The sequence below is a fragment of the Macrotis lagotis genome, chromosome 7 (assembly GCF_037893015.1).
Source record: "Macrotis lagotis isolate mMagLag1 chromosome 7, bilby.v1.9.chrom.fasta, whole genome shotgun sequence".
Taxonomy (NCBI): Eukaryota; Metazoa; Chordata; class Mammalia; order Peramelemorphia; family Peramelidae; genus Macrotis; species Macrotis lagotis.
This window is the reverse complement of record NC_133664.1, coordinates 78,830,787-78,856,454: the sequence shown is the minus strand read 5'-3', so window position 1 is coordinate 78,856,454 and position 25,668 is coordinate 78,830,787. Positions and strand designations below refer to the sequence as shown.

At 36.5% G+C, this 25,668-nt stretch overlaps 1 protein-coding gene across 1 annotated transcript in view; it reads left to right on the top strand.

The window, feature by feature from the left end:
• Positions 1-24,668, top strand: part of LOC141492655 (ATP-dependent 6-phosphofructokinase, platelet type-like) — a 43,103-nt gene extending 18,435 nt beyond the window's left edge. Inside the window, exons 3-13 of the mRNA XM_074193214.1 lie at positions 5,686-5,763; positions 11,364-11,553; positions 12,278-12,443; positions 13,141-13,185; positions 13,761-13,869; positions 14,192-14,287; positions 16,578-16,670; positions 17,458-17,583; positions 19,479-19,543; positions 21,884-21,953; positions 23,825-24,668. Of these exons, the coding sequence (XP_074049315.1) occupies positions 5,686-5,763; positions 11,364-11,553; positions 12,278-12,443; positions 13,141-13,185; positions 13,761-13,869; positions 14,192-14,287; positions 16,578-16,670; positions 17,458-17,583; positions 19,479-19,543; positions 21,884-21,953; positions 23,825-23,992 (1,206 nt within the window). The 3' untranslated portion in view covers positions 23,993-24,668. The remainder of the gene's footprint in view (positions 1-5,685; positions 5,764-11,363; positions 11,554-12,277; positions 12,444-13,140; positions 13,186-13,760; positions 13,870-14,191; positions 14,288-16,577; positions 16,671-17,457; positions 17,584-19,478; positions 19,544-21,883; positions 21,954-23,824) is intronic.
• Positions 24,669-25,668: the final 1,000 nt, after the last annotated feature.

Sequence of the window (25,668 nt, the reverse complement as noted above, 5' to 3'; positions counted from 1 at the left end):
AATTTGGATTTTTCAATCTTTTTCCAGAAATAATTTTATTGAGATTATTCTAATATAAACATTCTTACTTGGAGGATTGAAGACAAGATAGCATTACTTCTGTGATTCTGAAAATTGCTCTCAAGCCATTATCACGTTATAATTTATACTCTACATGAGCTAAGAAAATAGCACAATATTACAGAAGATATTTACAAGGTTCACCTGAAAAGTTCAGTTGGTCTTTTGCTTCACCAAAGAAGACAAAAGTCATTTATGTTTTTGACACACCCTTGGAGAATCATTTTCCTAAAACCATTTAGTTCTTTGACCACTTCCTTATATTCTCCTTTCCAGTAAACTTTCATTGACTGAAATAAAGATTTCTTCCTTTTCTTAGCATGATATTATCCCCCTCTGGCTGAGATACTGGCCAAGGGTACTGCTTCTAAGTGGATCAGCCAAGGACTGACCCCTTTCCCTTATTTAATAACTGCCCAAATTCTATTGGAAGGGACAGCAATGAACTTTCAGCCATTTTACTGTATTTTTTTTTTAGGTTTTTTTTTTTTTTTTGCAAGGCAAACGGGTTAAGTGGCTTGCCCAAGGCCACACAGCTAGGTAATTATTAAGTGTCTGAGATCGGATTTGAACCCAGGTACTCCTGACTCCAGGGCCGGTGCTTTATCCACTACGCCACCTAGCTGCCCCTGCCATTTTACTTTAAAGGAAAATGGTTAGATCTTTGGAAAGGATAAAGAATGATTTCATGTAGAGCAGTTTCAGAACTGAGAGTCAGAGAATGATTGATAATTTTTCTCATTAAGATTATTAGTTCAGGGCAGCTAGGTGGCGTAGTGGATAAAGCACTGGCCCTGGAGTCAGGAGTACCTGGGTTCAAATCTGATCTGGTCTCAGACACTTAATAATTACCTAGCTGTGTGGCCTTGGGCAAGCCACTTAACTCCATTTGCCTTGCAAAAACCTAAAAAAAAAAAAAGATTATTAGTTCAAAGGTTTCAGATTGGGAGACTGAGAAAAATATACAGTCTCAAAAAAGAGGTGGATAGAGGACTTATTCTTCCATATTTTCCACTTTTTATTCTGAATACAGCTAATTAATTGCAAGAATAATTTGTGCCCAGCGATTTTAGGATCCCATTTTGATCCTGTCAATCAGTTGCAAGATATACATATACATATATATATATATATATATATTTCTTTATATAAAGTAATTCTTTAATATATAAAATATTTCAATATATGAAGTATTTCTTTATTTTACTTTAATACATCAGATGCAGCAAGCCACTAAAATGATGAGAACTATATTCTTCATGTCTTAAGAGTAGGCCAATATTCCTGCGGTATGACAATCCTGCATAATAGGGTTGAGGATATTGTCTTCCTAAGGTGGCATGTTATATCTATAGCTGTACAGAAAGCTATGCTGTTGATGGAAGCAAAGTTTTTGTATAAGCCTCCAGTCCTTTAATCTTCTGTAGTCAGAAGGCTATACAAATTAGGTGGTCCAATTTAAAGGCATTTAGAATTTAAAAGTAACATTTTCCTGATGGTCTTGCCAGTAAGTTGTCAAGTCCTCTTAGCTATCCTATTACAAAACAGATATTCTGAATCTCTGTTCTGGTGCTTCTAATGTAGCTATATGCTGCTCCTATGTTCTCATTTCTAAATTTGGGATACACTATAATGGGTTGACTATAAATGTCAGAAAGTCCACTAATTCCCTATTCTATACCAGATATCTGGCTCACTTCCAGAAGCACTTATAAATAGATTAGGCTCCTCTTTCAGGGACTTGATCATCTACATATGGATGACTTAAACCATGTGTTATCTTCTCATGGTCTAGGCTCCTTTAAGGGAGACTTTAGCATGGGTAGTGCTTCCAAATTGAGAACCTCTGGGACATAATTTCATGGTTACAAGTGAGAAGAGATACTCGATTTTTAGTTTAAAATGTTAATCCAATACTGAGTGAAGTTTCCATTATGGCTCATACTCATTATTTAAGAAATTGTTCTAGTGAAGTCTGTCAGGTTGTTGGATAAATTCTCTCTTCAGTGAAGAGATTTCTATTGTGGTTAGCTAGTCTAAAAATGTAGTGGGAGTCTACCAAACCATAATTGATTCATTTAGACTTCTTTCATAATGACAGTAAATTTCCTAATTGTACCAACTGGTGCTATCTGTCTAGGCTTTTATGTGCATTCAGAATTGAAAATGCCTTAATAATGGGTTAAATGACTTGCCCAAAGTTACATAAAGTTACATAGCTAGGTAATTTTTTTTAGGTTTCTTTTTTTTTTTTTTTGCAAGGCAAACAGGGTTAAGTGGCTTGCCCAAGGCCACACAGCTAGGTAATTATTAAGTGTCCGAGACCAGATTTGAACCCAGGTACTCCTGACTCCAGGGCCGGTGCTTTATCCACTATGCCACCTGGCTACCCCATGCCTTAGCATATGCTAAAAGATTACCCTGAGCTTGCAAAAGGAACAGTTTCTAAAGTTCCTTCATAAATAAATTTGAAATTCCTAAGAATTTTCCCATTAGTTGAATGATATAAAAATCAATTGAGTTCCCAGGACAAACTGCAGCACTCTGTTTAACCTATACTACACTTGAAATAGAATCTAGTCGCCACTTATTCACTGTTTCTGTGGTAAAATGAATTCAGAATTCTGACTTGAAATGCATTGAAACATTTCCTACTTCCCTAAATGTAGTAGAATGAGTTTCAAGCAGGATAATTCTGACGATCAATTTTAAGGTACTACAAAGCTTGAGTGGCATCTATCTATCTATCTATCATCTATCTATCTATCTATCTATCTATCTATCTATCTATCTGTCTATCTCTATATATATATAGATATAGATATAGATTTTGATTTTGAAGACAAACAAAAAAGAACAGGAAGTTCCAGGCATTTTTTATAGAATGACACTACTGAATAGCATATGGCTTTCCAAGATAATAAATTTATAGGGGTAGAACTTAATGTGGATATATGAACCCTGGTCTTCTGTGTGTGTGTGTGTGTGTGTGTGTGTGTGTGTGTGTGTGTGTGTGTAGACAGGCTTTTCCGTTTCTGGAAAACAGTCTGACTACTACAAAAGAAGGAATCATGATATGGTTACTAAGGGAGGAGAGTAATTCAGTTTTCCTGACATACTAGAGTTTGTGGAGAAAGGCAGTATTATACAAGACTATATAACCTTTGTTTTTCTGTTTGACTTTCTGTTTGAGTTGGTTATGTAGCTGAGTAATTAACTGGATATTCTAAGAGGCAGAGCTAAGGAGGGAGTACATTTTAGACATGGTGAGCAGCCAGTCTCAGAATATGGGGATGGAAAGTTGAGAAGGAATTGCCAGAAGGACATTTTGGTTGGACTGCACAGTGAGTGAAGAGGACTAATGTATCATAGACCTGAAAAGAGTTGTTAGAGCCATGTTGTAAAGATCTTTAAATGACAACCTAGTGGTGTTTTATTGGATTCCAGAAGTAATAGGTGTATTGAATAGGGTAGTGATATGATGGCAGAAAGATAATTTAACTGAATTTAAAAAAATTTTTTAAGTGTTTTGTTCTACTCATTTGTATGCTTGGAAGAGGAGCAGTTAGAAAGAGAATCAATATTTTGGACAAAGTGAGTTTGAGATGTTTACAGGAAGGACATTTAGGAAGAGAAAGGGAATCAGCATTTATATTGCACCTACTATGTGCTGGGCATTGTACTAAGCAATTTATACAACCCTTATTTGATCCTCACAGCAATCCCATGAAGGAGGTGCTATCCTGATTTCTACTTTACAGTTGAAGAAACTGAGGTAGTCAGAGGTCACAAAGCTAGTGTGTGAGGCCAGATTTGAGCTGAAGTCTGGCTAGGAAGAGATGACTCATAGGCAACTATAGGATTGGAATTAAGGGAAGATACTAGGCTTCAGTGAACAGAAATAGGAATCTTTCTGGCTCTGGAAAATCTTTGAACTCATTGGAAAAGACGAGATGACCAAGGGATATTATATATATATATATACATATATATATATATATATATATATATATATATATGTATATATATATATATACAGAGAGAGAGAGACAGAGAGAGAGACAGAGACAAAAGAGGGTCTTAGTTAATGATGCCAAACAAGTAAGCATGGAAGTCAATAACCATACATAAGGATCTCTGCAGGCTACATTGATTAGGTTTATAATGTTTTATTATCTATGTTTTATTATATTTTTATTTCATATGTTAAATTTTTTACAATTACATTTTTTATTTTTTGCAAGGCAATGGGGTTAAGTGACTTGCCCAAGTTCACACAGCTAGGTACTTAATAAATGTCTGAGGTCATATTTGAACTCAGGTCCTCCCAGACTCCAAGGTTAGTGCTCTATCCACTGTGTAATCTAGCTGCCCCCCACCCCCGCTCCAATTATATTTTAATCTTGCCTAAGTCACACTTAGAAGGAGTGTGGACTACATCTGACTTATCCAACACATGTATAATACCACTAATCTGGGAGGTAGTGAGGGAGAAGAGACCCCAGAGGTTACATAGTTTAACCCCATCATTTAATAAATGAGAAAACTGAAGGCTGAGCCCCCCCAAAGTGAAGGACCTTCCCAACACTTGGACAAATGATGTCTAAAATCTCTTACAACTTAAAATTGTTTTTTATAATCCAAAATTCAAATTTTGATTAAAAATTGATTAAAATTAAGAACCATTTACCAATTAATTATCTTTATTAACTTTCCTTTTTCAACTCTAATATTTTCTCCCTCTTAACTTAAGCACTGGGAACAGATAAGACAAGCAGAGAAAGGAGAGAGGGAGAGAGGGAGAGGGAGAGAGAGAGAGAGAGAGAGAGAGAGAGAGAGAGAGAGAGAGATGATCTAACTCTTTAAGGTCCCTATGAACTAATGGAAAAGACAACACATAAAAATGAACTGAAAGGAGGGAAGAGGGGAAGAGGATGTCACAGAAGTATAGAAAAGGAAATCCTGTAGGGAGTTGAGTGCAATCTTGAGAGGAATTATCTGATCTAGTGGGTTCTTAGTTAAAAATAAATACTTGAATTTTTTTGCAGTCTCATGTTTCCTTTGGTAGGACTGTAGTAACATAGCTTTAGTGTTCTTGCTAAAAGTATACAAAAAGACCCCAAAACTATTTAGGCTGACAGCCTAAATTCACCTTAAATTTGAGAAAATCTTCCTTATACAGACTACCTGAAGGAGGTCTAGAATGCATTTTTAAGTGTTATAATAAAAAGGTAAACAAATGAATCTTCCTTTAGTAGTTTGTTATTGGAGTTTTATTGTAATTTATTATTTTTAACTAATGAGTTTATTTTTCTATCTAGAATTCTCAGAATATGGGGCAGCTAGGTGGCATAGTGGATAAAGCCCTGGAGTACCTGGGTTCAAATCTGGTCTCAGACACTTAATAATTACCTAGCTGTGTGGCCTTGGACAAGCCACTTAACCCCGTTTGCCTTGCAAAAACCTAAAAAAAAAAAAAAAAAAAAAGAATTCTCAGAATCTTGATTGTACTCAATAGTTAGATTTTGTACCATTTAAGCATCAATTTTGCTATAAACATTTGCCATTCTTTCCTCCTCCATCCCCCCCCCCCCCCATGAAATCACGTATTCTTTCTTTTCTTAGGGTTATCAAGGAATGGTTGATGGAGGCAATAATATCGTTGAAGTGACCTGGGAATGTGTTTCCAGCATTCTCCAAATGGTATGTAACTTTGTATTTGTATACACCATGTTTTTCCATGTATAAGATACACCTTAATTTTGGGGCCCATAATTTCAGAAAAACATGTATTACATAAAGTTGTTGAACTCAAGTTTTATTCTTCATGAAATTCAAGGACCTTCTGCTCATAGCTTTTGGGCATCTTTTGGGCACATCTGGCGCATGGACACATGCTTAGTCCATTCTGTTTCATGAACCTAAAACACCAATGGTGTCCTCCTTTAAATCAGTCACTTCTTTTTCATCAGCAATTCTTCTGGCTTCATGTTGAACCATCTTTGTGATCACAGGAATTCCAATGGCCCTTTGCTCTTCAATCCATCTCTTCAATTTACTCTCTAACTCAGGCCATTTGGTTGACTTGCCTCCTATGGCCTTTTTCTCTGGTGGCGTTTTCCATTGGGTTTCTTCTTTCTCTAATCTCAGATTGTTTTCTCAGTTGGAGGAGGATCAACAGTCTGATTTCCATTCACTTTTGCATACTGGATCACTGTGGACTTGAATTCAGCACTAGGTGAAAATCTTTTCTGAGTCATTTCTGGGCAGGATGTGGCAAAACGTAACCTAAAATACCAGTAACAAATGTGAAACAGCGAGTGCAAAGACAAGTGTTTTACTTGCATTTCCAGCTTTTTCAATCTATAACAATGAGCACAAAAACAAGCATGGAAAAGTGGGAAATTAAAGTTAAAAAAAATCTACAACTCCTAGTTTTTATTTCCCCAAATTTTTCAAAAAAGGGAGCATCTTATACATGGGGATGTCAAGAATATATATATAGAGAGAAAATGAAGTTGGGTTGAAAAATGAAAGAAATGATTGTCATTTTTTTCTATAAAGTAGAAAATGTTAGAAAATTAGAAAATTATCCTAAAATAATTATCAGAATTAACAAGAAATGAACTAGAGTTGACTGATTTAGAATTACCTTGGCAAAGAAAGAACTGAGATATTAATATTTTGTCCAGACTAGGATTTGTTTTAGAATAAATTCCCCAAATTGATATGCCAAAGTAATTTTTCAGTTTTTAATTGCCTCCCCAAACCAAAATCTCATATGCAGAAGCATTTGATTTTACATGTGAACAAGCACCAAAAAAAACTTAATATATTTTTTTTTGCCATTTATGGCATTTTATTAGAATATGATAATTTACAAGGGTCCCTATTGTAATATATGTCAAACTGAATGGAGTTATCTAATCAATTATTTAGCCATCCTTGCTGGGGAAGACTTTTCTCAAATTAATACCCAACACTGATTTAAACTGTGACAAAAAAGGAATAATGATTCCTTAAATCAATCTGATTATAAAAAGTTTTTGCATTTGAAAGTAAATCTTGGATGTTGGAAGGTAGACACATCTTCTGATTCATGGCTTTCTTGTGATTAAGCAACTTTCTTAATCCTTCCTGGAAGCATGTTTTGGCTCATTTTGTTCCCTCCTCTGATCAAAAGGAAGTCTGTCAATGCAGGCAGTTTCAAGTTTCCGGCTACCATTAATGTTGAACAATTATGACTTAATATCTTAAGGTAAGTTAGGTTGTTTTTCCAAGTACATTGGATTTTTTTTTGTTCATTATTCTGGATCACTATATTTTTGTGAAATTAGGATTCCCTAGTTTTTCCACCTTGAGAAGAGAGCTGAAAAAGGAGAGAATGGAAGCACTGACTTTCCTTTCCTAAACTCTCTTAGCAATAGAAGCCTTCTTCTACCCCTTCTATTCTCTCTTCTCATACTTCTTCCCCTACCCTGCTTCACATAGTGAAAGTAGCTCTCTTAATAGAATCTTAAAGATATTACTTACAACATTAACCTCTTTCCAGTTCTGTCCCATCTCAAAGACTAGGCTCTTTTTTTGTGTGTATTTCAGTTTATATATATATTTGAGAAAAGAAGCTTTTATCAGAAAACTTAGTGAATTTTTTTTTATATTACTTCATTATCTATAGCTGTTTAGTTATGTCTGACTTTATGGAACCCTATGCACTTTTTATATGGGTTTTGTTAGCAAAGACACTGAAGTGCTTTGCCATTTCTTTCTCTTCCTTTTCTTTCATTTTGCATATGAGGAACTGAGGCAAATTGGGATTAAATGATTTGTCAAAGGTGACACAGTTAACAAGCATTAAATACTAACAAGGTAGTATCCACATCTTCCTGACTCTAAGCTTAGTGCTCTATCCACTGCAACACTCAGTCCCCATTGTCTCTGGTACCTTTTTATTTTATTTTTGATAAACATGTTTACATGTTAGTTATTTTTGGTATGAAGAATTAGGATTAAAGGAAAGAGGTACATAAGAGGTAATTCATCAGATACTGAAGGGTTGTTTTATTTTGTTTCATTTTTCTGCCTCTGGATGGGGAATAACATTGTCCATAGCCCTTCTAATATGGTTGGCCTAGCTCTCGGGAACTGCTGAGAGTCAAAGACTAGGTTCAAATTGACTTGCCCAGCTTTCCTGTTGATCTACCAGTTAGAATTTGTTACATCTTGATGTAATCCCTTACCTGGGGACATTTAATGTGTGCCTATTATGACTCATATTTTCCATAATCCCATATAATTTTAAAGATTACTTTGACTTCCAATGAACACTTTTAGTTATATTTATTTTTTATTTTTGTACAAATTTTTTTTATACATTACTAAAATATTCTTGTTTTAGAATAAACATAATGCCCCCTCCCCCAATAATATAGACCCTCATGAGCAATAAAGGAAAGAAAAAAATAAAAATAAAAAATAAAAAAAATGTGCTTCAGTCTGTATACCAACACCACCAGCTCTGTCATGGGTGGATCACATTCTTTATGATATAAGTCCATCACAAAAGCTACTTCCATATTTTTCCACCATTGCCATTGCTGATCGTAACTCCCTCTATTCGTACTTCCCCACTACCATATACTATATTTTCTCTCTCCTTTCACTCTTTCCCTCTTTTTAAATGTGCTGTAGGGTAGCTGAGTGGCGCAGTGGACTGATCACCAGCCCTGGGGCCAAGAGGCCCTGAGCCTACATACCACCCCTAAGGCCCAGCAACCACCTGGCCCTGTGGTCCCAGACAGGCTATCCAGTCCCAGCCCCTTGCAAGAAGTAAAAGAAAATGTGATATATCTGATCACTCTCCCCCAAGGTCCATCTTCTCCTCCATCACTCACATCCCCCCCTTCTCCCCTCATCCCCCTTCTCTCCTTTTTTTTAAAGGTTTTTGCAAGGCAAATGGGGTTAAGTGACATTCCCAAAGCCACACAGCTAGGTAATTATTAAGTCTCTGAGTCCAGATTTGAGCCCAGGTACTCCTGACTCCAGGACCGGTGCTTTATCCATTGTACCACCTAGCCACCTCACCTTCTCTCCTTCTTATCCTAGATGTCTATACCCCATTGAATATATATGCTGTTTCCTCTCCAAGCCACCTCTGATGAGAGTGAAGGTTCCCTCATTCCCCTTCACCTTTCCCCCTTCCATATCCCAATGAACACTTCTTTCCTCAGCGTTTTATTTCATGCTACTCTTTATCAAACTCAGTCATGCCCAGAATAGTCAGAAATTCCCAGGGAAACCAAAGGCATCCTTGTTTAGTTTGGAGCTGGACGGTGTTAAGTCTTCTTTGATTTGTACATCAGGAAGAATATTTGCTAATGTGGAATATTTACTTAAAATAATTGACATTTTTATCAATTGATGATGGTTTTGTCCTTCATCTCAAAGAAGACCATGGCATCAGGAAGGTGATGCCATGACAAGCATTAATTGGATTTGAGTGAGGGGATGCTGTGCTGACACCAGCCTCACTTTCTCTTCAGCCATCTGAATCTGGTGGATGACTGGAGATGGCCTTGGATGCAAATTAAATTTCTTGCCTGAGGTTACATAACTAAGTAAGTGTCTAGTGTCTGAGGCTGGATTCAAACTCCTGCCCTCCTGACTTCAAGGCCAGTCAATGCTCTGTCCACTGTGCCACCTAGCTACAGCATTTCATCAACTGGAGAATGGCTGAAAAAAAATTGGTATTTGATTGTGATGGAATACAAACAACTGAACAAAAATTTGAATCTAGCTTTTATGATGCAGAATTTTCTTTTTGTTTAAAGAATCCCAGCTGATACCTTGAGTCTGAATACAAGCAAATTTTAAAATTTTTAAGTCTTTACTTTCATCTTTTATTCTATAATTCTGTCTCTTCTTGTCAAAAGAGAAAGTGGGGAGAAGAGAATTCAGAGCAGCAGTTGCCTCTCACTGGGAGATGCTTAATTAGGTTTTCAGTTGTGCCCAACTCTCCATGACCCCATTTGGAGTTTTCTCGGCAATGATAGTGTATTGGTTTTCCTTTTCCTTTTCTAGCAAACAGAATTAAGTGACTTGTCCAGAGTCCCATAGTTGGAATTTGGAGCCAGATTGGAATAGACATCTTCATGACTTCAGGACCACTCATTCTATCATTAGTTGCTCTATTGAATTAAATGCTGATGATCAAAAATTATGAGATATTTTTCTCATATGAATGGATTTATAGATTTCAAATCAACATTTATTTATTTATAATTATTTGGTCCTCCCAATGACTTAACCATGAGAATCTGTACCAATTAAAAAAACCTTTTAAATATATTTCAATTTGCTTTGCAGAGTCATAATTTACTTATTTATTGCAGTTATCAGAAGAGTACAATCATTTAACTATACTGGAAGTGTTGTTAGGTAATAAAAATTATTCTTCAGCAAATTTGAGCTTTTACCCTGGGGCAGACTGGGTGATAGTATGTATATGTGCACATATAGAGAAAGGTCATTTAATTGATAGTGGGTTGCTTTTTTTAAAAAAAATATATTTCTATGGTATCATGCCAACTTGTTTTGAAAGGAATATTTCTAAAAGTCAGCATAAGATATATGCTTATCTGATATTTGTGCTTACATATGAGTGAATAAATGCATCCACATGTATGTGCTATTAAAGATTTATATCTCCTGGTACAAATAGCTTTCTCCATGCAAATGAATCTCTCTTTGGGCACAGGTATTCTGGAAAGATTGCAGGTACAGATTTACTTTTGCAAATTTAGTCATGTTAAATGAGCAGGGTATTTCAGTATTTAAAGAAGCCTCTATATAAAATTTTTTTTTGAAGTTAAGAATCTTTTTGTGTTATCAGTAACTGTTCTCTCTCTCAAAAAAAATTCCCTATAACAGAACAATTATCATGTAGTAAAATTGTAAGCAGCTCACTTGAGAGCTTCTATTGTCTTTATATCCCCCCCCATTTCTAATTCAATTTGTTGGATATAGTTGGTATTTAAATGTTGACTGAATGAATAGGATGAATGGATGGCAGCTTCCACACTTTTATCTTTTTATCATAATATAGTTCAAGAATCAAGATGGCTGACCACCTGAAAGGGGAAATTTCCATTTTCTGATAGTCTTTTGTGTGTGTGTGTGTGTGTGTGTGTGTGTGTGTACATATATACTTCTGTCATATATATGCACACACACATACATAGGTGGGATAATGCATGTATCCATCTATTTAGAAGGAGGTAAATGAATGTGTTTTTTTCCCCCAGGGAGGAACAGTCATTGGCAGTGCACGTTGCAAAGCATTTCGTACCCGGGAAGGACGCTTACAAGCAGCTTATAACTTGATTCAAAAGGGAATCACTAACCTCTGTGTGATTGGTGGGGATGGAAGCTTAACAGGAGCCAACCTTTTCCGTGAAGAATGGAATGGACTGCTGGAAGAATTGTGCCGAACAGGTACATTTACACCTTTCTGTTGTCTTCTAGAAAATTAACCTTTCTAAACAGCACATTTGTCAGGACTTTGTCTTATCCTACTTACTCATTTAGATTATTCTTCTAAGGCATCTTAGTTATATCAGTCAGCTCACCAAATGCTTGATAGGATTGTGGCTTAAAAACTCAGACTTTTTGTCTTTGATATCTAATAATTCTGCAGAAGAATTTCTAAAAATCCTATTTATGGAATATAATGGAATTTATTTTCTTACAATCTATGCTTTATATGTAGATATATATATCCCTTTCTGTAATCCCATTTGGAATTTTCTTGGCAAAGACACTGGAGTAGTTTGCCATTTCCTTCTCCAGCTCATTTTATAGATGAGGAAACTGAGGCAAAGAGGGTTAAGTGACTTGCTCAGGTGGTAAGTGTTTGAGGCCAGATTTGAACTCAGATCCTCCTGACTCCAAGGCCGGTACTCTATGTACTGTATCACCTACCTGCCCTTTTATTATACCATTCTGATGAGCAGCTCATTCTGTGAATTTTTTGTATGTCTTTGTCAAGTCTTCTTTCCCCAAATTCTTGAAATTTTTCAAAAAAAATTTTGAGGATAAGGAGTTAATCTAAATGAGTAAATAATTTCTCACACAAGATCATTTTTCTTTAAACACTATGTTACTCCTGGAACATCTAGTGGCAGTCACCATGATGAACACTGTAAATATTTTTAAACAGGTAAAATTGAAAGTGAGACCGTGAAGAAATATGCCTACCTCAACATTGTGGGGATGGTGGGCTCTATAGACAATGACTTCTGTGGGACGGATATAACAATTGGTACCGACTCTGCTTTGCACAGAATCATTGAAGTCGTGGATGCCATCATGACCACTGCCCAGAGGTAAAAACATTAGAGAGAAATGAGCTTGGGGACAGAACTGGGCAAAGTAATTGCCCAGATCTGAATGTTGGCAAAGCATGCCTAAGCAAATTGGAATGTCAGGTCACGAAAAGCCTACGATTCATGATATCCTAGTAACAACTTGAGTGTTTGAAAATATGAGAGTCAGAAAAATAGGGCTGTGTTTTTTTAAATTTATTTTCCTTTTCTTCTTAGTCTCTAAGTCTCTTTTGTTAAGAAAATTTCACCAGTATTTTATTTTTTCACAGTCACCCAGGCACCCTATTTCTGGGTTCTTTTTGTAGGAATATGTACAATCAGTGGTTCTTTATATTGAAAATAAGGCTGTTCGTGAAAGTTTGTTCACTCCCCTGAAATAATCATAAGAAAATTTATAATTAGAATTTATAATTCTCAAATTCTGTGAATATGTTCTTAAAATCAAAAAAGTAAGTTTATGTTTTGAAAATGAATAGTTTTCAATGATATTGAGATACTCTTCATACCAGGTGATCTGAGGCATCTATTTGAATAAGCACAGATTTGTATTTGTAGATTTGGTCAGTTTATATACCTCTAGTGGTTGTAGAATTATGTTCTTACTTTTGACTTAATTTTGTAGCTTTCTCTTTTGTTTAATCATGACAGTGTTAAGGTTAATTATGTTTCGGTTTCCTATTTCCTTTTGTCTTAACAGCCACCAGAGGACCTTTGTTCTGGAGGTTATGGGAAGACACTGTGGGTATGTATTTAGAAAATAATATGCTTTAGAACACTAGAGATCACCATGTCTAAGTGTTGGCAGATTCACAACTAGAACTTGGGACTCTAGGTTCTCATTTGAGATGTGTTCCATCATACCATGCTCTTTGTATCCAATTCTGATCAAGTTGGTGTTCCTTTCATCAGAGTAGAGAAATCCCACCCATATCTTCTTATCCTGGGTAGTTTTTGTCCAAGTTTTCTCATAGATCTTTCTTTCTTTCTTTCTTTCTTTCTTTCTTTCTTTCTTTCTTTCTTTCTGTCTGTCTGTCTGTCTGTCTGTCTGTCTGTCTTTCTTTGACTATTGAATTAGTTGTAATTTCAATTTTTTGAGGATTGTGATTTTCTATGATTGATAGCCATATTTAGCATCTTAGGAAAAGAAGATTTATGTGGGAATGATGGTTTGAGGTCCCCCTCTATAAATATCAAGGGTGTATAATAGGGATTTTTCCTAAATGCTGTCCAATGTGCTCTCTTCCCCTTGTTTAATATTCAGTCCAGTGCAATGTCCCCTACAAAGTGTAATGTCTGCTTTTGTTATTTCTTGAATAGGTATCTTGCTCTTGTAAGCGCTCTGGCTTGTGGTGCAGATTGGGTCTTTATTCCAGAATACCCACCTGAAGAAGGCTGGGAGAAACATCTGTGTGATAGTTTATCAGAGGTGATAGATCATTTTAATGCCATTTGCTGTACATTTTGTCTTCAAATGTTCATGTATTTGAGTGGTACTTGCTATAATGAAATAGAAAAAGCATTTCCTTTTCCCCAGAAGTATCAGTAATTCATTTAGGCTAGTTAATGTGCCTTGCTTGTGAGTTCAGGGCTTATGAGTTCAGATTTTGCCTGAATATCCATTTGACTCTCCATTATCACCAAATATCCTAGTCAGAATGGTCCCGTTTTCTCTTTTCTTATCCTAATTCCTATTTAATGTTAAATGAAAAATGTCTTGGAAAAAAACACATATTTTTTCTCTCCCATAGACCCGTGCCCGCAAGAAGAGGTTGAACATCATAATTGTTGCAGAAGGGGCAATTGATAAACATAATAAACCTATTACTTCAGAGAAGGTTAAAGAAGTAAGTTGCTTCACCTTATTTCTCAAGCACAGATCTTAACAATAATTCTCTTTAAAGCACCCATGACTTTCTTTTATCCTAGCAGCTCCAGTGCCTAGCCTAGTACCTGCCATGATTTCATTAACAGATGACTCCCTGTTTCAAGGAATCTCTCCTTTTTTTTTTAAGGTTTTTGCAAGGCAGGGGGCATAAAGGGGCAGCTCATGGCGTAGTGGATAATGCACCTGCCCTGGAGTTTGGAGTACGTGGGTTCAAATCCCGTCTCAGACATTTAATAATTCCCTGTGTGGCCTTGGGCAAGCCACTTAACCCCATTTGCCTTACAAAAACTTAAAAAAAAAAAAGGTTTTTGCAAGGCAAATGGGATTAAGTGGCTTGCCCAAGGCCACACAGCTAGATAATTATTAAGTATCTAAGGTCAGATTTGAACTCAGGTACTCCTAACTCCTGGGCCAGTGGTGCTCTGTCCACTGCACCACCTAGCCACTACCCCCCCCCCCCCGCCATTGTTTTATAGCTTAAATCTAAATAGCTCTTAAAGCTTTATAATATATATGTAATATAAAATATAAAACATACACACACACACATCTATATATAAATGTTAATAAGCCACATTTGATCATCCTTATGACCCTGTGAAGTAGGCACTATTGCTAACCCCAGTTTTTAGAATGTAGGTTAGTTCCTTCTCTGCAACTCATTCTGAAAATTGCCTAAATCTTAATGCACCTAAGGTCAAGGCACCTCTCTCCAATGCACCCAAAGTCAAACAATGGGACAAAGGCAGAGTTTGTTGGATTGAACTGTATTGCTGGAACATTTTGGTGTCCTCTCTTGCTTGGTTACCTTCTAGCCAAGAGGTCTTTCTGGGAAAAAAGCCATCTTGAGTTTATTGAAAGTGAATCACCATATTATTTGCAACTCTGAAGACGGAACTGGCAACAGTAGGCTTTTTTGTTGGACTGCCCTGGCTAGTACCCCACATTTATCAGTATAGACCTGCCTCCCCAGAGGCTTCTTAGTTCATCCTACAGGATTGCTGTTATTACAAGACTCCATGAAGGAAGCACAGGCAAACCTTGGAGGTAGTTAAAGCTATAGGATAGAGTGAGGCACAAGCCAGTCTGGGCTTCAGCCTCAACAACCTTCACAGTTTAAGTCTCCTTTGATCTTGTTAGTGATATAAAAAATCAACTTTTCTAAGCTGATTTTTTACTTTTTTACTGAGCACTTTATTTTTAACATAAATTGTACTGATATAAATTGAGTGTTACTGTTCTTAAAATGAACATTTTTTAATTTGGAAGATATTTGCCAATATTTCCAGGAAGTGATAAAATTCAGAATTTAAAAACAAATTCAGAAAGAATTAATATTCTTTCTACATAGAGTTCAATGACATTTTATAAGGTCTGTTTTGTTTTCCTATTCCATTGCAATGCATTTGAGCCAGCTAGGTACTCTGTAATCATAGACTGTTAGAGCTAGAAGGAACCAAGGGAAGAAGTAATCTAATCTCCTTTCACAGTTAAAGAAAAGAAACTGGAATAAAGTCTGTTGTACAGCATTGCTCTTCTAATTAGGAGAGGATTTTAGGAACTAGAATTGAGGTTTCCTGACTTATGGTACAGTGATCTTTCAGTTATTCCCTGATGCCTTAATAAACAACTGGTCTTTTATTTCATCAGCATCTATAATTTAGAAAACAAATCCTATACCACTGACTGAGGACCATGTTTCTAATGTTAAAGTCAGGATTTAAAGCTAAGTCTTCCTGATGCCAAGCCTAGTCCCAGTGAATGTTATGCTCCTTTTTAACATACTGTCTCATACATAGCTTTTAAAATATAAGGCAATTTAGATGATTAGAAGAAAATTTCCAAAGCTCTTAATTCTATTTTTGGAATAGTTTAATATAAGCTGTTGAATATTTTTAATATGTAACTTACTTTTTTACCAGCTTGGACTGAAAAAGAACAAGTTTGAATGGGGGTTTTTTAGTTTATTTTTCTTCGGGGGAAAACTAGAGAGTTTAAACTTTCCCTTGTTATATACATACATACATATACATATATATATATATATATATATATATATATATATATATATATATATATATATATATATATGAAAGAGTTTTAAAAAACCAAAACTCTCAAAGTATGTCTTCTATTACTACATTTACTCTTACAGTTTTCATGACTACGTTACTACAGTAATTATTCAAATACACAACTCCCTGTTGCAATATTGTGTTTTCTCATTACTGTAATGAATTTTTCTGTAGCTTGTAGTTTCACAACTGGGATTTGATACTCGTGTGACAATCCTTGGACATGTCCAAAGAGGAGGAACTCCTTCTGCTTTTGACAGGATTCTGGTAAGTTTATAGGAGTAATCACTCTTTTTCATTCTGGCAATCTCCAAGAAAAAAATAATCTACTTTTGGCTATTCAAAGGAACCAGATCTCAACTTAGTAGGTAATTCTGCCTAACATTCAGGATGAGTTCCCTAATGGGGCCAATAGGCAAAGTGCCAAATAGTCCATTTCTGGTCAGGTTAAGAGCTTTGTTAACTGAGACATTAATGACTATTTGTGCTTATTTCAAAGCCAGCTTGAGACTAACCAGCTAAGAAAAGTAAAACAGATTTAAAGAGTACTAAGAGACCTTATAATTCATTACCACTGTAGCTTGGGTACCAGGTGAATGGTTCCTAGAAGACAGAATTATAATGGGGGTAGCTAAGGACTTGCTAAGAGATAAAAGGTAAGACAAGAGAATAAAATAAATTATAGATTATGGATTCTTGGTTTCATAGCCTTGCTTTATTTTCCTCATGAGGAATACTGAGTGAGACCTACCCTTTAAAAAAGGGTCAAAGACCATTAATGCATAAGAAAGGACTCTTAAAAAAATTAAAGGAAATAAGTCTAGTGAGAACACAGGCAGCTAACATATACTTTGTATCAGGAACAAGTTCCTGTGATTAGTTTATTCATGGGGATGTTTAGAACCTATATGTTGAGAAAAGTTGGTAAGGGCTTGAGATTGTAACTGCTTCCAAAGATTCTTATTAATAGAAGGCTCTACATTGACTTTTCCCAGATGTCCTTTTTAATAGGATGCTTTTGGGTCTCATGTTTATAATGTCATTTCTCTTTCAGGCTAGTCGCTTGGGTGTGGATGCTGTAATAGCTCTTCTTGAGGCTACACCAGAAACTCCAGCCTGTGTTGTGTCTCTGTCTGGAAACAAGTCCGTGAGGCTGCCCCTGATGGAGTGTGTGCATATGGTGAGTTCTTGGGATGAGGCCAACTGGTACTTCCAGTTAACTGATTGGACTAGGAAGGTGATGGGTGATAATTAGTGCCTTTTACTAACTGAGCAGAACAATAATTTGAGTGAAGCTTTTCTGCCTTGTCATTCACTGAATGTACAAAAAAGTAAATTGAAGTCTCCAAGATAATAATTAGTGGTCTAAAAGATATAGTAACAGCAATTTAATCATGAAACACAGCTCAATCCAAAGTAGTGTGAATAATTAATCTTGTGAAGTGGTTACATATATTCAAAATTACTGTAAGTTTCAATTATCAAAAATATGATAATTGGTTCCACCCCAGTGGAAATTCTCAATGTGACTTCAAATAATACAGCCACTTCACAGGATTCATTATTCTCACTAATCGAAGTCTAACATTTTTAATTACTCTTTTGTGAAACTAGAGAGATTAATATCACTATTTAATTTTGTAATTTTCATCTGCATCTTCTTAGTTACAATCTGTGTGAGATACTTTAATAACCTCAACTAAATTAGTTGTTTTTTTTAGTCATTCTTCTCTTGGCATCTTTGGGTTTCCAAGTGGATGAGTCAGTAAAGATCAGTTCTGTTCTATTTCTGGGGGGATGGGACACCCACACAGAAAACAATTGGAGCTAATAGATTTGTACATGGATGAATCCATGGTCTTAACAGCATGGATATGCTTTTTACTGGTACGGGGTACAATCCTATAATTCCTCCTCATTTGGTACAATTCTTGTCTCTAACCCTCTGTAAATAGCCTGGCACAGTACCTTTCACAATACCAGCTCATATTGAAGAGTTGAATAGGACTGAATAGAACCAGTTCCCTGGTCAGAAGTGATTATAAAACATCAGGGAGCATCTTGGGCTCAGTGAAAGCACCAAAAGTTTTACAGTTGCAATCTAGTCAGCTAAAGTTCCTCTATTAAATCTTTTTTTTTAGGTTTTTTTTTTGCAAGGCAAATGGGGTTAAGTGGCTTGCCCAAGGCCACACAGTTAAGTAATTATTAAGTGTCTGAGGCCGGATTTGAACCCAGGTACTCCTGACTCCAAGGCCAGTGCTTTATCCACTGCGCCACCTAGCCACCCCTCCTCTATTAAATCTTAAAGCCATGTCCTTGCCCAGCAACAGCTGAAAAAGGCACAAATAAAATAGGTGACCCTATCTGCCTGCTCCCTTGGGGCAGGGGTGGGGAAGCTGCCAAATGACAATATTAATGATGATGCTCACCTCTGATTTCAATAGCACTTGACATTTTTCAGAATCCTTATAAGACAGGTAAAATAGCATTGAAGTCACATTGGGGTCATTAGCATTAGCTACCACATCATCCCACACTTATATAAATAAGATAAGAGAGGGCTCTCTGGAATCATGTTAAATATGATCATGGTGACTATGTATGCGGTTTGCCACATCAGATGTTTAATATATAGGCTACCAAATCTGCCTACATTAACATTCTAAAAGAAAAAAGGAAGCAAACTGTTTTCTATTTGCAATCCCATTTGGGATTTTCTTCATAAAGATGAGGAAACTGGGGTGGCTAGGTGGCGCAGTGGATAAAGCAACAGCTGGAGTCAGGAGTACCTGGGTTCAAATCTGGTCTCATCTCAGACACTTAACAATTACTTAGCTGTGTGGCTTTGGGCAAGCCACTTAACCCCGTTTGCCTTGCAAAAAAAAAAAATGAGGAAACTGATACACAAAGGGTCAAGTGGCTTGATCAGGCTTATACAGTAAATGTCTGAAGCCAGGTTTGAACTCACAAAGGTGAGTCTTCTAGCAGTCTATCTACTATGCCACTGCATTCCCAGTTAGGGAATATCTTATAGTTTCAGATTTTTAAACATGCTTTTACTGTTTTTGTTTTAAGACTCAAGAAGTTCAGAGGGCAATGGATAAAAGTCAATTTGATGAAGCTGTGAAGCTTCGAGGAAGGTGAGTTGATTTGGAGAGAGTCCATAAGATTCCATTGCTATCCCTGGCCAAAACTCTCATGCAAGAGACTCATGCCTTTCCAATGGTTCCCCTGGTTATTTAATGTGAATTATTTACTTAGGATTTGCATGGTTATGCTTTGAAATGGGTGTCAGAAAGGACAAATGACGTTCTGAACAATGACTAGTTGAAGAATGTTAAGAATTTATTGGAAGCTCCATTGTTGTAATCCTGTTGCAAGGCTTTAGAAAATGAATAGAAACAAATAGAATAACAGGGCTTCCAAGACTTGAGAGGCTGTGTAAGAAGAGGGACTCTTCTACGGTATCCTGGCTATGGAGCTGATAAAGCCAGGGTGAAAGCTTATAGGTAATCAGATTTTTGTTCAGGAAAGTTTTATGGTTTTATGAATGGATTATAAGACAATGGACCATTAGGTATGGAATCAAATTCACAAAAAAGAAGGGAAATGAGGGAATAGATGATACTATCAAAATTTCAAAGAGATTTAAGGGAACCCTATTGCCATGGTCTCTGAATCTTAAAGAAGCCTAAATTATCTGCTGTAAGTATGGGGATAAAAAAAGGAGTGTTATATTAGGGATTTGAGTAAAAGGAAGAGGTTTCGAAAAGTCTATTGAGATAAGGAATAAAAGAGAAGGATCATTGTACAGGTCCTTCCTGAGTTTATACCTCTAAATTTTCTCTGGATGAAATAAAGTTATTATTAGTAATTAGAGTAGTCTAAAAATGAAATGGGTGCCTTGTCCTCCTTACTGTAGGCCTTCCAGCAGAAATTAGATGTCATCAGGAATTTTGGAAATGTGACTGATTATGAATAGGACAGATGACAAAAGTAGACCTTTGAAGCAACAGGCCTAAGGGACTTCCCCCAAATTAGGAGGGTAACCTTGAGAAAATAACTTTTTGTAATTATATTAAATTACTTCCTTTCAAAGACTGTTCTGATATCCCTTCTCTCATATCCACTATTATTGATTTCAGTGGTCCCTTTTCTTTATCATATCTCCTAAACCCCTTCCCATTTAGGGCTTAGCTTCTTTCCCTGTCCCAGACTTTGTCTCACGACTGCTGTTAGTACTAGTCAGCATTTGAGTTTGGCTGAATGCTTCTATAGAGATAAGTTACTTCAAGGTCATTCATGGCTCTGTAAGGCCATAACCCCCCATCATCTACTCCAGCACATTCCCTCAGATTTGGTTGACTCTTCTATCTCACTTTGTTCTTCCTCCCTTATCTTTATGGTTTTTTTGGAAGATAAACTATTTCCTGACCCTTGGTTCACATTCTGGCTTTTTTCCTTTAATACTTGTATGTTCTTAGGCAAATCACTTTCCTTGTTTGATAATATGATAAATTAGGGCAATTAGGGTTGAATAGAAGTCTCCCTGGAAAATCATATGTATGTCATAGATATATGGGGGACTGTGAGAATTCTTTTTTTTTTAATACAAAGTAGAAACTCAACTCAATATTGAGTATCATGAGGCATTTATTCTTTTTGTCCATTATTTTAATCATCTATTAATAAGCTGAACTAGATGACCTCTAAAGATTGTTAAGAGTTCAGTAAGACTGACTTTAGGATATTTTCTAGGAAATATCTGTTCATTCTCCCATTTTGACCACATAATATTTTGGTTTTTTTCTTTTTCTTTTTTTTTAGGTTTTTTTTTTTTTTGGCAAGGCAATGGGGTTAAGTGGCTTGCCCAAGGCCACACAGCTAAGTAATTATTAAGTGTCTGAGGCCAGATTTGAACTCAGGTACTCCTGACTCTAGGGCCGGTGCTCTATCCACTGTGCCACCTAGTCGTCCCAACCACATAATATTTTGACAGGATTTTTGGAAATGAACAGGCACAACAACAACCACTACTAAAATATAAAATGCCCATATCCTATTATTATTTGTTATTATAAATAGGAAAGGGAGGTCAGAGGAGAAAGAAGATGAGCATTAAGTGTTTACTGTTTACTAGGCAGTATACTGAATAATTTTCCTTATCTCATTTGATACTCAAAACAACCCTGGAATAAACATGCTGTTACTAGCCCCTTTTTACAGTTGAGGAAATTAAACAGGTTGAGTGACTTGCCTGGAGTCATATACCTATTAGGTGACTGAGTCAGATTTGAATTTGGGTCTTCCCAATTCCAGGCCCAGCCCTATCCACTGCTGCACCACCTATCTTTGAAGACATAATATGTTGAAATATCCTTAGTATAATATGGAGGCTAGGTCTGTTTTATTTCAAGTATTTTAAAATGATGATAAAAAGAATTCTTTATTTTTGTTTTTGTTTTTGTCTTTTTTTTTAGGAGCTTTGAGAACAACCTAAACACCTATAAATTGCTTTCTCAAAAAAAACCGGATTCAGAGCTTCCAAAGGTAGGTACAGGGGTAGCTAGGTGGCACAGTGGGGGCAGCTAGATGGTGCAGTGGAAAGAGCACTGGCCCTGGAGTCAGGAGGCCCTGAGTTCAAATCCGGCCTCAGACACATAATAATTACCTAGCTCTGTGACCTTGGGCAAATCACTTAACCCTACTGCCTTAAAAAACCGGATTAAAAAAACAAAGGTAGGTGGTGTTGTGAGATCAAGGCCAGAGGTCAGGATCATGACATTCAGGGGAGAGGGAAATTGAATAGCTGAAGCAGTTTGGATGGGAGGAATACCCGTGACCTTGGGGTCACAAGGAAGGTGTCATTAACTCCAAGAAGTTAAATATACCATTTTTTACATGTGAGTAGTATATATTTTTTACAATAAGATGTAAAGACAATTTTCAACAACTATTTTTTTATGACTTTGAATTCCATATTTTTCTCCCTCTCCTTCCCACTTCTAAAGAAGACAAGCAACTGGATAAAGATTGTACATGTGCAAACATGTTAATATATTTCCATATTGGTCTTTTTGTGAAAGAAGAAACAGAAAAAAAGGAAAATACACACTTAAAAAAGTGAAACTATGCTGATTTCACATGTCTCTATTTTATAAATACTATATAAGTAGCCATCATGCACTGTAATTGATCAAGATGCAATTTGTTGCTAATATTTTACAAATAAAATTTAAAAATCTTTGTAAAAGGAAATTATTGAGCCTGCCTCCATTGTGTAATAATGGAGAGCAGACCTTGTTCTAAAGCATGACTCAGTGATAACTGCATCATACACCTCTATAATTGTGTTATCTTGAATGTCATGGGGCATATGATTGTGCGTATCTTGAAAAGATAGTAAGAGAGCATAAGTTAGAAATAGACTAAAAAGTAAATATGACTGTATCTGAGTTCTGAATGAGCATTTTTTCTAAAAAATGGGTTACTTGTCGTCTCTGGTACCTTGCTCATTAGGTAGCTGACTCATCTTTGAACTAGAAGTAACAATATGCTGGGAAACTGTCCAACACCAACCTTTTTTCCAACTCTTTGTGTCTGTAGGATTTTCCCTGCGGCAAAGGGCTGTATTAGCCAAGTGCTGTTGGAGAGATTAAAGAAAGCACTATTGTCAAGGTCTTTGTTCTTAAAATGGAAATAGAAAAGAGCTTTTGTTAGATGTAACATAGAACTCCAGACATTATTTAGTTATATCTAGTGCCATTTCCTCACCCACAGGGAAAAACTAAAGAACCTAAGACTTATGACATTGAATTTGATTGTAAGGGGGCAGCTAGGTGGCATTGTGGAGTGGCCCTGGAGTCAGGAGGACCTTAGTTAAAATCCTGCCTCAGACAATAATTGCCTAGCTGGTGACCTTGGGCAAGTCACTTAACCCCATTGCCTTAAATAAATAAAACTTTAAAAGATTCAAAGAAGTTGGCTGTAGTTGAGAATTTAAAATATTCTGAAATTGATCCTTCAGAAAATCAATAGAAGTGGGCAGAGAAGTCTATTGAAATATTGGATAACTGGGCTTAATCCATCCTCTCTAAATAGTTATAAGCCTTTTTCTGGATCTAGTGTAAAGTTGGAAAATGTCACCCTCATTTACCCCATTTGTTACTCTATTTCAGCAATGTCAGTCAAAGCAATTCTTTTGTTTTCGTAAGGTAATAAGGTTAAGTGACCTGCCCAGGTCACAGAGCTTGGTAATTATCAAGTGTCGGAGACCAGAGTTGAACTCATATCCTCATGCCGATACTCTATCCACTGTACCACCTAACTGCTCCCAAAGTATTTTCTTGACAGCACTACATTGTTATTGTGCTGTGTTCTTAAAATGATCTGATAGCCTGATTTCTTTTTCTCTTTTGCAGAGCAATTTTACTGTGGCCATTTTGAATGTGGGTGCTCCGGCTGCAGGGATGAATGCTGCTGTCCGTTCAGCAGTGAGAATGGGCATCACCGAGGGTCATAAGATGCTTGCTATCAATAATGGCTTTGAAGGGTTTTCTAAAGGTCAGGTAGGTCTCACAGGGAATTGAATAAAGTATAAGGAAATAAAGCAGAATACTTGAATGAATGTTGAAGGGACATGTTGTTTAGTTGTAAAGCCAACACTAGAACCAGGTCTCTGGATACCTCCTCCAGTTCTAGCTACCATTCATATAGTGCTTAGTGTGTATTGGGCACTGTCCTAAGCACTACCCTTTTTAATTCTCACAAGTGAGTGTTTATTATCCCTATTTTATGCACGAGGAAATTGAAGCAAACAGATAAATGATGTGCCTAGGGTCAGAAAACTAGAGTGTCCTATCCTGGATTTGAACCTAGGACTTTTTGAATTCAGAAATAAGTATCTTCACCCCTAGGCCACTTGGCTGTACTATTTCAAACTTCTCCATCCTAATCTTACAGCATTCCTCCCTCAGTGGCAATCTGTGACCCATAAATTAAAGGGCTTTTAGTTCTCATTGGAAGGATGTTCATGGAAGGAGCCAGCAAGCATGTTACCAGAAGGCTTCCAGGAGCCATCATTTGGTTCACATATTAGTATCTTGAAACAACCCTATTCCATCTTCTGTATGAACTCTAAAACCCTTCTGTATCATCATTCCTCTGTAGACATGTTTCCGAATTAGTAATAGGGATCACTCACTCAATCTCATGTGAATGCTAGTGACTGAAAGTCTGGCAGAGAATAGAGCAGAATTAATAAATACTTATTGAAAAACTGCACATAAGGATACTATGGAGAATACCAAAAATCCTCCAAGCAATACTGCAAAATTAGATGCTTTGTATAAAGCAGCCATGTGGATGGAAATAAAAAACATGTATGGATTGGATGCCCTCTTAGATGCTGTCTTTCCAACTCTTAAGATTCTGCAATGCTGTAGTATAAAGGATATTCTATAGAATATTGATGAAGGAAGATTTCTCTCCTAGACCCTTCATAAGCCAGGGAAATTAGGCCTGGATTCAGAAAGTCCTGAGTTCAAATTCACTCCTGGATGCTTACTGACCATGTGACCCTGGTCAAGTGATTTAACTTCTGTTTGCTTCAGTTTTCTCTTCAGTATAATTGTAATAATAGCACCTCTACTTCCCAGGATTATTGTGACGATGAAATGTTAGCTGCTATTAGCTCCTTTTTTGGTGAGATCATCTTTTTCCATGGGTTTATTTGCAGATGACTGGCAAATCTACTGAACTCTGATCTCTTTCTTGACTTGCCATCCCATGTCACCAAATATATTCTACCTGGTTTTGCCATTGGCACATCAAATTCAACATGTACAAAACTGAGCTTTTCTCCCCAAACCTCTATTGCACTAACCTTTCATTTACCAAGGTTTAAATCCTTGAAGCCATCCTGGAGTCTTTTCTCTTCCTCTCTGACTACAGCAAGTCATTTTGCCAAGATCCATTGATTTTACCCAAACAACATCTCTGGTATATAGTTGCTTCATTCCACTCACTGCCTGCATCCTCATTTAACCTTTATCATAACTTAGTTGGATTATTGTAATTGCCTTCTAATTTGCTTCCTGGTTTCCAGTACCCTCCTTCTTATTACATAGATATCAAAATGGTCTTCCTAAGTCATAAGACTCTGACAAACTTCTGACCATGTTCCTGCCCTGCCCAGAAACTTTCCATGTCATTCCAGTTCCTTAAGAATAAACTAGAAACTTCTGTAACCTGAAATTGACTATCA